At 36.5% G+C, this 19,853-nt stretch overlaps 1 protein-coding gene across 1 annotated transcript in view; it reads right to left on the minus strand.

The window, feature by feature from the left end:
* Positions 1–19,853, minus strand: part of ADAMTS6 (ADAM metallopeptidase with thrombospondin type 1 motif 6) — a gene marked incomplete at its 5' end in the record, with an annotated part of 153,627 nt that overhangs the window by 62,299 nt on the left and 71,475 nt on the right. The window contains 2 exons of the mRNA XM_082013693.1: positions 5,674–5,815; positions 16,483–16,629. Of these exons, the coding sequence (XP_081869819.1) occupies positions 5,674–5,815; positions 16,483–16,629 (289 nt within the window). The remainder of the gene's footprint in view (positions 1–5,673; positions 5,816–16,482; positions 16,630–19,853) is intronic.

Consider the following 19,853-nt stretch of genomic DNA (forward strand, 5'->3'; position numbering starts at 1 on the left):
ATCACAACATGCTGAAAGAATGTGGAATAGAATCCGAAGCTTAAGTTGTACATTCATATTATGTTACCAGCACTTTTTCCTAAATATTGGGTGCTTATGTGAACCTTATGGAAACTACAGAAGCCCCACAAGGTAAATCACCTCCAAGTAGCATCTTCCCTTTCAAACCTATGCAACCTATCCCATCTTTATTCAAACCATATTCCAATACCTGCAATCTCATTATTGTTTCTACTATCATCTAATGCACTCCTCATGCTTTGATCACTAGTTTCCCCTTGCACTTTTTAAACAGCTTTCATAAGATCCAGGCATATTGGTGTTAAATCTGTGTCTCCTGTAAGAGAGAGATAAAGAGAAAAAGAAAGAGCAAGAGAAAGAGAAAGGGGGTTTGGAGACAAGACAGTCCTAGGAAAGAAGAAAAGGGAATGAAAAAGGTACAAAAAAGTATGTAAAACTACTTTAGGATTCAGAAAGAGGAAAAATTCTGGGATTTTCCTTGGCTATACACATCCTAATCTTAAAAAAAAGAGGGAACAAAATTCGCTTTAAGAAAAAAGCTGAAAGCGTTTCAAATGTTCTTAATTACAGCACAATTCTCTAAGTCCTTACACAAGAAAAGCTCAAAACCTTCTAAACACAAAAGGCCTGCACAATAGTCATGACAGGTTTTGTACTTGACCAGCACAACCTTATGAAATAAAAAATAACAGAAGGTTGATTGATAAAAGTGACAGAGTATACTATCAGGATTTTCAATTACTCTCTTTACCTACACATATTTTTAACACCAATTTGTAAGCAATGTAATATAAATCCACCTGAACTATTTTCAGCAAGTTCCTAAGTACTACATACAGATTCAACTGAATGCAGTCACACAGGTGAGGGAACAAAAAGGGAACCGGTTGGTAGGTGCAAAGATACACCAGTAGCTTCTTTGCCTTTCCTTTTGAAAAAAAAAAACAGCTTCCAGAATCCACATCCACCTTCCTACAAAAACCCTACATCAAGCTTAATACCTCTCTTTATTTAACTGGAGTAAATCAAATCAGTGTTTCATGAAAAAGGTGACAATTCACTAACATTCAAGTTTGTATCATCCTGTTACAAGGGTCAATTGTAATTCAGGCTATTTTGCCCAAGAAAAAATATTGTAGAACCGTTGTGTATAGCAATTTGCTTACTCTCCTGGATTTGAAAGCTGGATGACCAATGCTGTTTTGTTTTGGTCATTGCTAACTAACTCAGTTCAACAATTCTGTCTCTGAATTGGCCTGTGGGAAACTAGGAAACAGTGAAGGTATGACAATTGGCATGTCCTGTATTTCTGTAGTTGACACTTTCCCAGAAACTTTCTATTAATGTTAATTAACTTTATGACCAGTCCTCAAAATTCATAAAAAACTTCCCAGAGACAACCAACATAAATCTGAGAATGTATCTTCGTTCTGCCTGTTTACAAGCAGTAAGTTCATAGCTTAGAACTCTGTCTGTCCTCTAAAATGCACTAACAAAATGTGAATAAAAACTGGTATTTAAGTTTAAGGCAATTTTTGTTGGCAAACGAACTGAAGAACTTAATTGCAAACTTAAGACCATGACGAAGAAGACAGCTACCTGTCATTGGCTAAAATACATTACTTGATGTGTTAAACTTTAGTGTGAAATACAAAGAGTGGTGCTGCTGATTTCAGTGAAGACATGTATGCAAAGGAAAAGAGAATTTGTCTCCTTTTCTCTCTACTCAAAGTATTTACTGACACCAATCATGGTGGAAAAGCATAAAACAAAAAAAAAACCAAACCCGAAGAATCGTAAGGCACTACCTCTGAAACCCATGCTAGCAGCCAACAGCTTCACAGGTCATAAAATGCATCACAGCAATACCAACCATATGCATAAAGTATTAACTGCTATTAAAATGTCTGAGGTTTTAGCCTCTGTCCTAAAAATGTGAGGACTAGCTCTAAAGCAAAGCCTTATTTTGAACCACAAAATCTGTAAGTTACAGTCAGGCATTTTCCAGGTATTATTTAAACTCATAAAACAGAGAAATTAAAAGTCAAGACTGGAATTCTTTCCTGAATTAACCCAGAGACAGCACAGAGTCAACTGTTATCAGGCAGATGCTCCAAGGTTAAGGAGGTAAGGAGACAATGAAAAAAGTTCTCCTTACACTCACCTAAACAAAAGGATTGAAAACGGTTCTGCACTACCAGGGGAACTAGCATACAAAGCAACGAATTGAGACATACTTGACAATCAGCAGAAGAGAATTCACATTGCATCACCCTAAAAGACAGCATGTCCAGTAGCTACATAAATACACAGGAACTAGCACTGGTCCTAATAACCTCAAAATCTCCCACTGCAGTGAATCCAGTAAGATAACTGAAAGCATGTATTCCCTTTAGGGAAAAGCTATGTCCCAGTACTACATGGTGAAATTTCCACCATTACAATTTGGCTCACTGTAAGTCATAAATTTAACATTCTCTTGAATCTGAAAGTGTACCCAAGAATGAAATATTTTAAGTAGCTTGAGATATTGCCTCTCAATTCTTTATTCAAAGTATCTATTTCTTCACTTAAATTCTCTAAAGTTGCCTCTGTATCAGAAATAAAGCATAGTATAAAGAACAATGCACATGTAATATTAGAAGGACTGACACACGGTTTTATTTTTTCAGCTCAAAGAGCTAAAGCATCTGTTTGAATTCTTGTCCGACTTAATGTGCTGAACAATACAGGGAAATGTAACCAATAGGCACAATGCTTTTGCTGGAACAGTTCCATCCATAAGTGACCAAACAGTGTTATAAGGTCTAGTACTTAAAACAGTATCAAAACAACTACCAACAAGCTCATTTTAAGGTCAAATCGGCTCTTTGTCAGTAAACACACACACAGAAAGGCAGAAACTTGCAGCCCCTTTGGTACTTTAGTGCTAATGCCTTAATCATTCAAACACTTCTCTATGTATTTAACTTCAAGTTCCTAAGTGACAAAGGCTTCGGGTACTTAAATGTGCAAAAGTCTTTGGAGGAATAGGCCATGATCTATGATCAAAAGCAACAACAGCTTAAAATAAACATACAGAGGGAATGGATGAGGAAATATCAGAGAAAAGGCAATGAACACAGATTAATATTAAAGATAGATGGTTGAAAGAGGTAAATTTTCTAAAGGTTAGTAAGACATGATGACAGAATTCCAAAGCAGAAAGAACATAAAAGATTCTCCAACTATCTCGACAGCTACATCAGATCCCAAAGGAGAACTGTAATTTTTTGGCCCTTGATTTGAGAGTTTGACTGTTTCTTTTGTCATATCTCAGCATCACAAATCAGTAAAGAACATGAGCAAGAGAAAAAGGCAAGCAATTTTCTCTGAGATTTCCCTTTGATTTTGAAATTATTTTCTTCTCGATCACTAAGCCCCATGTTGGAAAACATGCTCTACCCCTTTTTTACCAGGCTTTTTAAATAAAAAGGGCTAAAAGAAGTGCTAGAAAGAAGTTAGTATACGAACTAGGTCCACTGTTAATTGCAGATTTCTACTATTTTTTCCCTCCATAATTACACGTGTCTATTAGAATAAGATCAATGAACTATTAATGGCATTTTCATGTTAATAGTAAATCTAATAGGACTATTCAAAGCACTGACTGTTTATTTTTGATAATGCCAGAGTTGAGTAGAGTACTTAACTTAGTCTTCCCTTGTATTTAGATCTAGTTCCACTACTTAGTTCTAAAACCCTTTCTCAGATGAATAGGTCTTTCGTGTGTGGGTATTTTCCATCTACACTACCAGCTTCCAAAAACTTTTTTTTCCCCCTTCAAAATTATCACCTGAACCCTATATGATCATAATCATCACAGTCACATTTTCGGAGCATTATGGCCATGGCGAGTAGTATTTTTAAATGTAGATGCTATTTCAAAGGCATATAATTTCCTCAAGTGGATATTACCAGACTTCTAAATAGTCTGTTATATTAATATATACAGTCTGAATCCTATTATTAAAAATAGGGGGAGGGGTGTTCTGAGGCACTTAGAAGTTATGCTCACATTGATGGCAACTGATGGAACACAATGCACTATATCAATTCAGAGGACTGGTAATGTCCTGTCAAGACAGAACTTCTTTTAACTATTGCCTCAATTAATTGTTGAACTCTTTTTTTGTAACTATAAAGGAAACACAACAAACACTTCAAAACAAAAAGCAGAAGGCAGAAAGCTAAGATTACCTGCACATCTTTATGACTTCCAATTGTTTGTGGTTTAAGAAAGTGTACTGTGCAGTGTGATCATCACAACAATGATTATATTACATAACAGTGTCAAAAAAACAACCCCATATATGTGGCAAAGCCAGGTTTTCCACATTATTAACTTTCCAGTTTAATTTAAAATGCAGTATACCCCCAAAGGCTGTGCTATAAATGATAGATCAAGTACCTGCAGGTTTCCTTGGTCTGAAATTAAGAGTCCATGTGGTGAAAATTTGTAAGAAAAAAAAGAAAAATGTATGACTTAGATGTAGTAACAGGAAACAGGGCCCTTAAAGAATGTTGGTGGGAAGTGAGAACTTAAAGAGGAACAATAAAGGCCAAAAGAGGTTTGATAAGGGATCAGGAGTAGAAGATCCAGTGAGCTTGCCAGCCAGCTACATACAGCTTTTAAATGCTTTGCACAGTGCAATCTGCCAAAGAGGCATCCCAAGAACAATATTGTATTTATCACCCCAGGGATAATAAAAATGGACTTTCTTTGTAGCTGGGCCTTTAGAGAAGTAAATAGAGTATAAATTCAATGATTACATTGTTTTATTTGAATAATCTAAAAATTAAAATATTATTAAAACTATTTACTTTTAAACCACTAGATATGTTTTCAAGGTTTATTTAATTTAATGAAATGCACAGCAGAATGCATCCTTTTACTACATACTTTGGGCCGCAAGATTTTAGGTACGTATTTATAAATTTATTGCATAATGGCCTGTGTGCAGGTTTTTATTTCTACTGTAAATTTATTTACCTTAATTATTGCACACTGGTACTTGAGCAAAAGCTTTGCTAGTAACTAGCTATTCAGTATTCTATTCTGCTATCTAGCTTCATGCTCCTCTATTGCCATAACCATAATTCATCTTCCCAAAACAAGATCTGAACAATGTGAGAAACAACAAACTCAATGTCAGAAAAAAACACCCCTCAGACCTGACAAATCAATACAAGTACAAGAGTAATTTCAAAATGTAGCTTTAAATGAAAAAATTAAAGCCAAGACAACAGATTTCATGTTTCAGGATTAACACAACATGAACCTGATCTCATTTAACTGAAATCAGGGAAAATTCTGCAGTACACTTTACAAGGAGCAGGATCAAGTTTCTGGCCTCCTTTTTTGCCTAAATTAAAGAATGCTTCCCCGACCTCATTGTTACCCACCCATTTTGGTGTACGATACACACAAATGACTCAAGCAAAAGATGCAGCATAAGGATCAAAATGTGCCCTTTGCTTACCTATGATGGCACCAGACATGGTATCGGAAATCTGTAACCCACTACTGCATCTAACTAACGATTTATGTTATAAAGGAATATATACAAATGACTAAGCAGAACACTCAGCATAAGGATTAAGACTTCTTACCCCATATTTACATTGGCGGGATGTTGCTCCATACTGGAAGCGACACTGTTCATCAGCATCATACACCTGACCTGGGGCCACAGCTGGATAAAGAAAGTCACGCTTGGGAGGCTCATTATCAAGGCAAGTACCACGGCCCGAACTGTTCAACATAAAGGACCAAATCAATTAGGAATTCTACTGACTGTAAATCACAGTAATGATATCATGTATCTAGTTCTTACTTTTAACAGCACTGGGTGTAAAACAAATATGATCGCAATAAACAAACAGTAAGATGGTACACCCATAGTAAAAAGAAAAAATAATTAGAGGGAATTAAGATATTAAAATAATTTTTCATCATTATTATTAACAAAAATGCATATTTTAGATTGTGAAATGGAATTCATATATTATCATTTTTTAAAGCGCGATAATTTCTGAGCCACACAAGACTGATTTTCATTTTTGTTTTAAGATTCCTACTTGTTTTCACTGAAGTATAGCTATATTTGGTCACAGAATGAAAAACAAAAATTAAGCAAATAAAAGAAATTCAGTTTACAATTCTTATTGACCCTTCTGATTCTTCAAACAGCTAAGTAAAATCTAAACAGCTAAGTAGATATGAGCAGCTCAATTCGTTTATATAAAATTAAAACACATTTAAATTTCAATATGACTAAATTAGGACCTTAACATGCATGCTTTTATTCCATTTGAGTGAACAAAATAGTTACAGTGGTAAAAATTCTGCAGGATCTTCCACCTTACCTATACTAGGGTGAGTGAAAAAATGTTTACGGATCAAAGATCTTTTATAGTCTATGAATAATATTTAGTATCTAAGAATTCATGTTAGAACTAAGATCACCATCTTTAAAAACTTTAATATTTCTTCTTTTATATTCACTGTTTTGTTTGGTGGTTGGTGTTTTTTTTTCCAAAATATGGAATTCTCAACCATAATATCTTAGTGTAGTGGAATAAAAAACAAAGCAAGCCAAATGCTGACAGAGTTCTGTTTAGAAAACTTTGTACTTTGCTAAATATAATTATTCAGTTTTATTTAGTCAGTGTGCATAAAAGAAGACAGATGCTTTTTTACTTTCATTTCACATGTGAATAAGTGACGATTTTAAAAGAATTCTTATGCCAACACTTTAAATTTTTTTCCAACATTCCTACAAATTTTGCCAGCACTTATGGTTTTTTTTCCAAATCTTTTCCATGTACCTTGCCAAAGGAACATAATTTCAGAAGTGAATGTTCTACACTGTTTTTTGGAGATCTCCAATTTTCTATATTTTTCATCTGCAGATAAAAAAAGAGCAAAAAGCCTCCTTTAACTACACATTTTATACTCTCATTTTAACCCTATTTTATTCAATTCTTTGAAATACTACAAGAAACCAAAGAAAAACAAAGAAATAAACAACTGCCAACCATTTCAAAAGGCAAACGGCAACTAAGGCTATAACCAGGTAAATACAGAAAACAACAGGATACTGGGTTACTAATCACAAAGAATTTAATGTGATTCACCTGCACACCCCCTCAGCTGAAATCCACCTTTAAAATATCAACTGTGTGGTTCTGGCATAAAAAATAATGTACTTGCCTCTTTATTTCAGTTTTAATTATTGCAAGCCTAAACATTTTCTAATAGCAGAAGTTAGGAAACTATCCTACATTGAAATATTTGATGAATATCCTGAAATATTTCAGTATTGTATTTTGCCTGTACAAGGAGTACAACACTTTGTAATACAGTAATTCCAATATGATGGGAACATTTCCACAGACTCCAATAGTGTAGAGTTTGGTCTATGAACTGTCATCCTGTAAACATACAGCCAAGGGCAAAGCATGAAAAAACCCTCATTACCTTCGGTGACTCTCTCCATAGGCATATGTACCCCTGCATGGATTAGATTACAGAATCAGATCGAAATCTTTAAATTCACCACATTTGTAAACTGAAGTCTATACCTACTCTAGAAGACACATAATTGCAGAAATGTAAGTCAAAATCCTTGTAGTAAATACAAAATTATGCCCCATCTGCCCACATGACAGGATTTTCACCATAATGAAATACTGTTGTAGTAGTAAAAAGCAAGAAAATGACTACTCAGAAGTCATTCACTTACTAGCTATGTCACATCACCACCTCTCAGACTGAAAATTTATCTCTTTGTGCTTCAGTTCTATTACTTCTCTCAAGTAGTTGAACAAAATTGACACATTTTACAAACTTAGCGTGAGAACCCAATACTGTCTTGTGTGAACTGAGTATTTTGGAAAAGAAATAGCACGTGTTATAAAACACATTAATATATCCAGGGATTTTCCATTGGCCATGAAAGGTCTCACCAAAGCTGTGTAAAGGATGAATACAGGCTGAGGACCATATAACCTTTCCAGGCAACTTCTACTGGACTCAGGAACGGTGTAATACTCTTAAGCCTATGTCCTTGATGTTCTCCCTTTCTCTTTGCTCCACCAAAGAAAAACCCAGACACTTGAGACTAAAAAAATTTGTTAAATCTAGGGGAATGAACAAAAAGGGTGCAAGAAGAATAATGGCATAGGAGCACTTAATATACCAAGATCTAATAGTTATTATCAATCGGGACTATAAAAGTGAAAAAAGCCTTTTGTGTAGATGTAAAAGAGATAATAGGAAGGAAAAGGATGCCCACTAACTTCATCTGTGCAATTTTAGAAGGATTCTAATCATAATCGCTTCTGTGCTTTGTGATTTTACATTACACAGGAAGCATATACAAAGTCAAAAAACCTACAGGATATTCTTGCAGAGCATTTGCATTTTTGAACAAGGAGGGGGTAAATTTTTAGTGTCTGCAACAGAAGTAAGATGATTCCAAACTCATCCTTACATTCTATTTACTCCACAAGATACTACTAGTACTCAAAGATCTTCTCATTTTCCAAATTTAGGTTAATTTCATGAGGTTTTATGGGACATAGTGGGACTGGTTTCAATTATAAAAGAACTAAGCTTGATGTCATTTCATCCCAGTACTGCAGTGCAGTGTCTCAAGAGAGCTTTGTAAAACACTCTACAATATAATTTAAACATTGTCTTGTATTTTACTATTACAGGATAGCAACTTAATCTTCTGTTTGGAAAGATATCAAGGATATTAGAGCATTCTCGGACAGCCTGAGATCTCAGACATGCTATCACTACCATGCTATCACTACTAACTGCTTGATCAAAATAACAGCAACCAGGGATTCAGTGTTAGAATCTTTACGGACTGAACAATGCAAAACTGAGGACCATCACCTCTGTACAGACATCGCTGTTATATCCAAGGCCAATAACGAGTAAAAGCAAAAACGATGGATGTAGACCTTTCAGGGTTTATGGTCCTACTGCAGCATACACACAACTCCCTCAATAATTGAAGAAAATAGCCAGAACAACGGCACTGAAAATAGGTTTTGAATGTTACAGAATTGGCTCACTCATAATAATGATGTGGACTATAATGCAAGCTATTCTTAATAATCATAAATGAAAATTATAATTATCTGCAATCACTAAACAATCATATACAGAAATATATGGATAGTATAAATACTATTTTATTTACTGCTGTTGCCAAATAACCTGTAAAAATACGGGGGGGAAAACAGTAAAATTTATTAACTATAAACACAGTGCATTTTAAACATATACATACATGCAAAGCAATGAATTGTTTACATGCCTATATACGACATTTGGCTCCTAACAGAATCTTTACTTAGTATTTATTACATATTTTCCTGAATAAAAACTGATTTCTAGAAAGCACTAGGCTATATTTCTGTACAAGCTACAAAAGCTGCTTAACCTGACATTAATGAATAAACTCTGCAGATTGCTGAAAAGTCTACAGATAATAACATAAATATTTGCAGAATCAGGGAAGTATGGAATGCAATCAGAGAAGTAATGGAAGTATAACTTGGAGTGGTATGTTTAAAATTAAAATGAACCAGAATAGAATTACTAAATGAAAACATTCTTGAATGTTAGGGAAATTCAGTTATTGACGTGGATTTACCACTTTCCTCCACAATATGGTTTCTGTGTTCCAAAGCATTCTTTTATTCGTTTGAATAATTATCCAACAGCCATATTAGAAAAAAATCTGTTCATCCATCTATCAAAATAATCCACCTACCAAAATATATAGGTATCTGGCCTAGAGAGTTTGGGAGATACTAAGTTATAAAGTATTGTGCCAATTTGTTGTTCTATATTTATTTCATCAAACATTCTACAAATAAGTTAATGGGAATCTGCTGTTGATTCTCCCCTTTACAATTTCCTTGAATTTAAATAACCCAAGAGGTAGACAAAGTCAATGCTCAATAATATATTGCCAAATAATACTTACAGAAACTGTGGTTTGTTGGTTTTGGGGGTTTTTTTAACTGGGTAGCATTTTAAGCAAAACATAAGATTTTCAGAAATCTACGGTAATTTGGGACATATGGTTTTTACTCAATTCTCTGTTAGCTAATAAAAAAAAAATATCCTACTAAACTTTAAAGAAGCAAATTATAATCCAAACGGCAGGTCAACAGGTAATAGTGAATGTAAATTTTCTCCACTGATTTCTAGGGAGAGATATGAAATTTAATGAATGAAAATAATGAAATATAGAATCATAGAACCAAAGAATAGTTTGGGTTGGAGGGGACCTTTAAAGGTCATCTAGTCCAACCCCCCTGCAATAAGCAGGGACATCTTCAACAAGATCAGGTTGCTCAGAGCCCCGACCACACTAGACTGGAATGCTTCCAGGGATGGGGCATCTACCACCTCTCTGGGCAACATATGCCAGTGGTTCACCACCTTCATAGTAAAAAATTTCTTCCTTATAGCTACTGTAGATCTACCGTCTTTTCGTTTAAAATTGTTACCCCTTGTCCTATCACAACAGTCCCTGCTAAAAAGTCTGTCCCCATCTTTCTTAGAAGCCCCTTTTAAGTACTGGAAGGCTGCTATACTGTCTCAGAGTCTTCTCTTCTCCAGGCTGAAGAACCACAACTCAGCCTGTCCTCACAGGAGAAGTGTTCCATCCCCCCGATCATTGTTGTTGCCCTCCTCTGGAGCCGCTACAACAGCTCCATGTCTTTCCTGTGCTGAGGGCTCCAGAACGGGATGCAGGACTCCAAGTGTGGTCTCAGCAGAGCGGAGTAGAGGGGCAGAAATGCCTCCCTCGACCTGCTGGCCACGCTGCTTTGGATGCAGGCCAGGAGATGGTTGGCCTTGTCGGCTGTGAGCACACATTGCCGGCTCCTGTCCAGCTTTTCATCCACCAGCACCCCCAAGTCCCTCTTGGCAGGGCTGCTCTCAATCCCTTCATCCCCCAGCCTGTACTGATACCTGGGTTGCCCCAACCCAGGTGCAGGACCCTGCACTTGGCCTTGTTGAACCTCATGAGGTTCACACGGACACATTCCTCAAGCTTGTCCGGGTGCCTTGGGAATGCATTCTGTCCCCTCAGGTGTGCCAACCACACCACTCAGCTTAGTGTCATTTGCAAACTTGCTGAGGGTGCACTCGATCCCACTGTCTATGTCATTGATGACGATATTAAAGAGTACTGGTCGCAACACAGAGACCAGTCTCAGAGAGTGTCCTGAAACACAGGCTGTCTCAAACCACTTCCCTACCCTCCATGTGCCTTAGCATGCCTTCTAGGAGATCTGTTCCATGATCTTCCCAGACACAGAGGGGAGGCTGACAGGTCAGTAGTTCCCAGGATGCTCCTTGCTACCCTGTTTAAAAATGGGTGCAATGTTTCCCTTTTTCCAGTCTGCAGGGACTTCACCTGACTGCCAGGACTTTTGAAATATCATGGAGAGTGGCTTGGCAACTGCATCAGCCAAGTCCCTCAGGACTCTGGGATGTACCTCGTCAGGGCCCATAGACTTCTGTATGTATGGTACATATGATTGATGTAACCTTCTTTTTCAAAACTAGTCTTGGCTTGTACTTTTTTAAAAAGCTAATTTAGATTTCTGGAGTACCAGGGGCCAATCTGCCACAGACAGCATAGGAGGCATATATAGACATATCCTACATGTATCTTGCATTTCCACTTTTATGCCCAAGATTCTTGGGTAGATGATGTCTGGGCCCAAACACTACATGATTTTTTATATTGTCTACATGTGGGCTTGCTTGGACCAAGGTAGTCTTGGCTCCTTTCTAGAGTTAGAAAGGTGTAGTCTGAGATCTAAATGCAGTTGTATGGCAATCCTAGATACTCTCCAAGAATTCCCTGTGATAGATCCTACTTCTTCAAATAGTTTAAAGACTCTTGGTTCTTCTCCTTTCATCTTCAAAAGACATTCTTGCAATAGAGTTGGCCATCTGACTTCTTCTAACACCTTCTCCTATCTGATACCAACAAGATTAATGAACTATGATTCCAGAAATCACCCAGAACCACGAAACAGAAAGTAACTGAATAAAGAATTCTACGCAGAAAGTTCTCTTCTTTACATCTAGGTATCTGCACGGCCGTATAGGCACACTGGATATAATGAAACCTGCACGTTTGGGGGTTTTTTTAATATATATACACACACATGCACTGCAGAGAATGAAATGTATACTAATTGGTTGTCAGTCACAAACAATATTTTTAGGCTTGGTTCACTTCTCCTATAAACAGGTATTAAGGGTTTCTACTCCTCTGATAGGCATCTCTGTTCTCTGACACTGCTCTCCAACCCTTCAATTCTCAGTATTTCTGCATTTAATTCCATTAAAGGTTAGTGAAATTTACAGTAAAGCACTTATGAACAATTCAGTTGATCAACTGAATTCAGTCAATCTTTCACTCCAACATAAAGCTTGACAGACAATGGCTATTATGTGCTAGAAAGAAAGTTTTCCCAAGAAAAAATTATTTTCTTTGGCCATTTCAGAGCCTGTGCTTGTTGGCCATCCTTCTTGAGAATTCTGATAGGTCTACGAGTAATACATAGTTTTGCTTTGTCTCATTGTCATCCTTTGAGCCATATTCATCCTCTGTACAGACATCCAGCAAAATAAATTGCTTTCCCCACTAGTGCCTGACTGAACTGACACATTCCAAGTGATACTTCATGACTATTCCTCAGTAGCCTGAGTCTGGCAAATTTGTTTCTGGGTGCAGTTTTAAGAAAGTCTTGAGGAAGAGAAGGATTTGTATTTTGAGTGTCACCAGGATGACTTCTGTTTCAAAATGCCTGATGATAAAGGCCAATGTGGTATCTACACTACAAAATGGCGCACAGTGCAAAACCGCTCTAGCAAGTGGTGACTCAGGCTGGTAAACTAGTAAATCCACATTAATTTACCTTACCTTATAATACTGTGAATACATAATGAGCTTCTAGCGCAATTCATTCCAGCTGCATTATCCTGGTGCTATGACAGCCCTACCCAAACTTGTATCCAGATCCAAGCCAATAAATCTAAAAGGTGTTATGGTATGTCATACAGACTCACAGTCTCTGGTTTCTGCTTGGGTATCTGCATTTGATCCCATTGTATTCTCTCTTTCTTGTTAGACATAGCTAAATGAATCCAAAACTAGCCAGACTCATTCAGCACAGAAAAAAACACTTCTCTTCCTTGCTTGTAGTCTACTGGGTCCTGTTCCAGCTGTTTTCCCATTCTTGAGGAAAAATGGAAATAAAGGGGGCAGAGTCTAATCTATCTGGAATAAACATCTGGAGACATAGATGACAACATCTTGAGGCTTTTCTGCTAAAGCTCCAAATCAGCATTTTCCTCATCTATTGCTAAGTTATGAAGAAGCATTAGAAAAAAAAAGAATAATTTTTTATGTCTGGATACCAACTGTTCTGCTCTTATAGAAGCAGTCATGGAATTGCTACCACATGAAACTCGCTATTTTTCTTCGCTTCTTGCTCACCGATCATTACCTGCAACAGAAAAGTATCTGCTTTTAAAGCTGTTCTGCCTTCAGGAAAGGTGTGAATGGGTAAAAAGAAGTATCTATGCTTCTAACAGCTGTCTTGCAGGTACCTGTGTAACTCTATCTCCACAGCTTCCTGCTGTCATTGAGGAGATGACATGAAAAGCTGTGGAGAAAACTAGAAACTGGGGAAAAAAAATACAGTTTTACAGATTATTCTACTTTATGAAATAATAGTTATTTTAAGAAAAAATTATCAATTCATTTATAGGATATTAGAACCACAAACAATAAGAAGCATAGACTCATAATGATCAGATCATGTTTGAGACATCTGACATTTTAAAAAATAGATTGCAAAACTAATAGATGAAGGAGATGTTATCATTGGCTCTCAGTACGTTATTTAACACAGTATCCTATACGATTGGAAAATCTATTCGTAATTGCAATGTGTAAAATAATGTTTATCCAAGGTGGCTTTGAAAAAAATAACATCTACATTCCAGGTTACAAAAATACAGCTAAAATATTATAAAAGACAATCTATTATTGAAGCTGGTATGTTTAGATTTTTTTTTTTTAATTTTTGCTCAAATATTACTTAGTATCTTCGGTAATGATTTTTTAATGATTTCACAGGTGGCAGTGATTCAAGTAGAGTTGCAAAGATTGACAATGATAGAAAAGTATCTCAAAAAACCTGGAGAGATTATAACTATGGGAATAAATCCATCAAAGTATTATTCTGGTTTTATGCTAATATAACTACAATTTCACTGGCATCCCACCGACTTAAAAATGCAACTTAACACTGAAGCAAACCTAGGAATGGAAGAGAATAATGGAGATGCTAACAGTAAATAATAAATTAAAAAATTAAACATAAAGTAGAGGAGGCACAAGCTACACATGTTTGTCACTGGCAGCAAAAATTTGGAAGATCACAGTACATATGAATTAAAGAAACAAGAAAGTTTGTTCAGGCTGACATTTAAAATGTCTGGGAATATTATGAACAAATATTCAGCTCTATTACATTTGCAGCCTAAGACAAGCCACAGAATTTTATGATGTTTCTTTCTCTAAACCCATAAATAAGAAATTACTTCTTAGCTATCTGTTGAATTGTGCCTTTATCAACAGACAACATATTGTCAGGACAATTACGGGATCAAAATGGAGTTCAGAGGAAAGCAATAAATAAAAGTAAATGAGACAGAGAATAGCAGAACTGTAACAGTAAGAAACAAACCCCCAGTTGCTACCAAAAAAAATACCTGAACTGTAAGCTTACAGTGACATCTACTACCCTGTGAAACAATCTCTCAGAACAGATGCAAAAGCTGTACCCTTTGTCATAGTTAAAACTAGGCTGCGTACTAGAAAGACTACTAACGGGAACAGTGTTGAATTAACAGAAATGATTTGTCATCGTTAAAACAAAACTATCATGTAATTTTCTTACATGATAGTAGTATTAAATGAATACATATATCTCTCCTGAGACAATCCATTTATATTGTAAGAAACCTGTATCACACATATATGTAAGGATGACTTACTCATTGTGCTTTAGTTTAGACACTCATCTTAAACGCTCCAGTACACAAAATTGGTTGGATGCACAGTTCAGTCGGGTGATACAAAATGCCTTAACCTGAAGAGAACTTTTCTTCCTCTGCACAGCATCAACGTTAACCCTCTATCTCTGCCCACTGACTCTATAGGGAGCTCAAACACATCTCCAGACCAACTCAGTGACCCTCTACATTTTGTGGGAAGCTACATTTGAATCAACCTAAAGAAAGTTTATCAGTCTGGATGGGTCCCTTCAGGTAAGATTCCGAATACAGCACCTTATTCTGAGGTTAGATCCCTGACAGAGGTGGAGAAGCTCATTTTGGTCTTAGTAGTCTCATGGTTAGACCACTTGACTGGTTTAAGCCCATCTCCTAAAATACAGTAAGTGTCTGAATTACTGAATAACTTTTATTTCTTACAGGAATGATTGCACTGATGATACTGAACCTATCAACCAACTGCTCCCAATTGCTCCCATAAAGACCACCTTACGCCATTTAAAAAAATCCTATCACTGATCTGTTCTCAGTTAATTTACATCCGTGTTTGTCTTCCACATTTTAAAACACATACAAAGGCTTCATTATGCACCATATATGCCACTGTATGCATTGATATCAGCACATTATGAGACTAACATATTTTGACTGTTTACATTTTTGCATACAGAAGTAAAATTTCAGGTAGCAATCTACTTCTGGATAAAAATCACCACAGTAGTAGTAATAGGTTACCACAATTTTAAGATATTAATATAAAAATCTATGCCACCCTATAATCTAAATCTATAATCTTTATAGTTCTCACCAATGGTACCAAAGAACGTTGACAGATAACAATCCACAAAACTGGGTTTTGTGAAAACAGTCTGGAGAATGAAAAGTATGAGGAACAGGGCTACAACCTTGTTCCTTTCATTAGATTCCCTCACATTATGCACGTATTTAAAAAAAAAAACTTCCCATCTTCCATAGACACATTCCACCCTTCTCTATTTCTCACACTCAGGTTAATGAAGTAATGAAATATGATCAGCATTTCAAAGTATTTTGAATAGATTGAAAATGAGAACTGTAAGGTGGAGAATGGAGCAGAAGCAGCTTTTGCCATTACATAGAAAAAGTGCTCTATAAAATAAAAGTCTTAAGTGACTTGCTATATTTCTGTCTGTTCATTCTAAAAATGTAAACCACCAGAACAGGTCACAGTATCTCTACTACTTATCCTGAAAGGTGTCAATTTTTTAAAAACTCATTATTTTTCTTGAGAGATTACTTACTCTAAAAAACTGGTGATGTAATCCCGACTGCAAGCTGACCAGGAGAAAGGGTTGGTGTTTGCTGTAATATGAGCTGCCATTAGCTTTGCTGCTTCATGACCTTTGGTTCCACAGGAGTTTCCAATTCCGTCATGATTCATACCAAAACTGCCCAAAAGAGGAGAGAAACAGCCATTACTTTTCTACACCATCAGGCATCTCTTAAAACTTAGTATCACCTTTACAGAAATCATGTTGGACCCAAAAGAACACACCTAGTACAGGAGAACTCTTAAGTGGAGAACTGGGATCAGTTAAATTCTGTTTAGTTTATTCAGATCACAGAATACTGCATAATTACTTAACTTGCTTTTCTCCCACAGACTTTTGAAAGCATTTTACTTACTTTCTAAAGCTTTTAAAGAGAATTTAACAATATTCTTGCAAGATAAACACAGAGCACTCAGTCTTTATTAGATATTGTAGCTGGATAAGGAATATATATTGTGACACTGACACTTGGATTAATAAACAAGGACAAACAGAATAGGTGATGTTGCTGTAACGGTACGGTATAGGCACACAGCAGCCAATGATAATTCAAGCAGGACATGGGTTTTGCAATTCCCAGGGCCATACTGTTTGCACACGCCTTCTCCGTATCCACCCACAGAGTGACTTGGAGCCCTTCTAACAGAGCTCTGCTTTGTCATGGAACATCGGAATGAATACAACTAAAAATCAGCAGAAAATACAGTAAGAAACCTCTGGGTGGCACCTGGCTAACAGAGACTTCCAGGCACCAAATCAATTCACTTTCAACAAAGATAATATGACTCTGGAAAAAGAAATAAGGCAAAAGAATCCTTATGTCTTAGAAATCCTGCGCTAACTGAAATATATCCTTGGAAGCTACAGCTCAACATAACCATCAAATTAAAACTAGAAGTAAATTCACAGAGCATCTATTTGAAGAATTTCATTACAGACTATCTTCAGTTAAATTATTACTGTTATTTCGAAACAATCAACAACGTATACCTGACCGGCCTGAAATAAATAAAGCACCTGAACAGAATATTTCTTAACAGTATACACTTTTCTAAAACTCCATTTTCCTGGTCTGCTTTTGATTATTTTCCATTCCATCATTCAGGGGGGAAAGCTTACTTCTTTACATATTAACCTGTGGTCAAATTTGTTCCTTCTTCCCAAACATGGCACAAGGTTTATGAAATCAGACGGACAGGTAGTGAGACACATAGGAACCTCCCTGACCCCGAGAGAGAAAGTTAAAGGGAATGCCAAAACTGAACTTCTGCACAGCAAGAGCAGCGAAACATTCACTTCTTGCTATATCATACAAAGAGGTCAGTCTTTGGAGCCTTCGGTATCACAAATGCTAAAAAGACTGACTCCCTGATTTCCTACTCATCATTCAGGGACACAAATGCGTTAAGGCGCGTGTTGAGGCACTCTGTTTTGATATTCTAAAAACTTTTAGGACTGACTGCCAGAAGGTACAAATGGTGGTAGATAGAGGCTAGCCATTTATCTCCTGACAATGCCACTTCATACCAGTTCATGCCACATTCTTTACTGAAATCCGTGAGGGTGGTGCTGTATTAATCTGAACATATTGCTCCACAGTGTGGTATAAAAACAAAAGACCTTTATGTTACTCTGAGCCTCAATACACTGGGTACTGTTTCACTTCTTCAGCTGACCGTAACAACTTACAAGCACACAGTATAGCTCACCATTCCTCCCAAAACCCATCAATTGCATGGATATAAGAAAAGGAGTATCAGTGAATGATGGATGTTTCTTACAGAGTAAAAAAGGACTTCACCAAAAAAACACTGCTTCCTTGCCTATAGGATGTCTCCCTGCAGAATACCAAGTCTGCAGCATGTACCTAATTCAGTGTATGATATCTCATAAATGCAGAAAGCGTTATGCGATATTAAACATAGGAAAGGTCTGACTGACACCTTAGATTATTATAGCATCAAATGAAGAACACCCCTCACATATACGAAATACAGCTTTAAAAACAACTCATCTGAGCAATGTATGCATTATAATAAAACTTTCAGACCAGTGTTATTTATTATAATCAGTCTTCAGTATCAATATATATTTTGAGAGGGAAGAACTTAGATGTTCAATGCAACAGAATTTTACAATGAAAAATGTACTTTATTCACGTAGCTCTCCAACTGCCATAGTTTGCTAGAATTACAGGTACTTCAAATAGAAGCATCTCCTTTTGAATTACATTTGTACAATTTCTTAAAATACAAAACCTTAATAATCTATATGAGTGAATCTTTATAGAAATGGGCATTTGGGTATGTGGGAAGGAGTTGAACTGGATCATGCTGACTACATCTGACACCCAGCTTATTCACAGTTAGTGTATTCCATTTGTCAAAGAAATGACAGTCTTCAGCTATCGGGGAAATGAAATTTGTACCTTTTGAGCCCATAAAAAAAAGTTTAATAGCTTTCCTTTTTCTACTAACTCTCCATGTAGCAAAGATGATGTTGCTGATGGTGGCAGTGGCATGCATGATAAAAAACATGTTTGTGAACAGTAACTGCGATTCCTGATGCAAACAGGAACTCAGTGCCTTTTCATGAGCTGATGGTGTTCTAATTTTTTATAAATATTCATTCACCTAAATCATCTATTCACTTCCAAGAAGGCTCTTCTATTTGTCTCTGCTTCTGAATTTAGGAGCAAACTGATCATTAGGTGCAGGTAATTTTTGTTCTGGTGCTTGGAAAGGGGTTTTGCAATCACTGTCATCTATTTCCAAAGATGGTAGTGGCGGCATGCTGTTATAGCCCAGAAATTCGCAATCCTATGGCCAGCATTGCAGATAAAAACACATTTCTGTCCAAAGTACCAGTTTTATTTCCATCAGCACATGTTGGTTATATTTGGCCATCATTACAGTAAAGCTACATCTTTCACAAAAGCATGATTGCAATTAGATTAGGTGGGAAGGCAGGAAAGAAAGGAAGGAATGTAAAATACCCTTTGTGAAGCCACTGTTACAGTTTACTTACCTTATTCAAACTCACTAAACAGATGCAGACTGTATTTCTTTCAATGGCTTAAAAAGCCTCTCTAAAACTACCAGGATAATTCTGTCTTTGAAAGAACAGCCAGATGAGTGAAGAGAGAGTGAAAAGTCTTCTCAGGTGACACAGGACTTTTTCTATGAAGTTACCTTTCCACCTACCGTCTCAAGGAAAGATGTTTAACCCAGCAGCTCTTTTTTTCCAAGCATTATGGCTCCCCTTTTCCCAAGAGAGCACCTACATTACATTTAAGAACTGTACAAAGCAACAATAGTAACTTTAAAATCACAACTGAAACT

This window comes from Phaethon aethereus (assembly GCF_964289735.1).
Source record: "Phaethon aethereus genome assembly, chromosome: Z".
NCBI classification, from domain to species: domain Eukaryota; kingdom Metazoa; phylum Chordata; class Aves; order Phaethontiformes; family Phaethontidae; genus Phaethon; species Phaethon aethereus.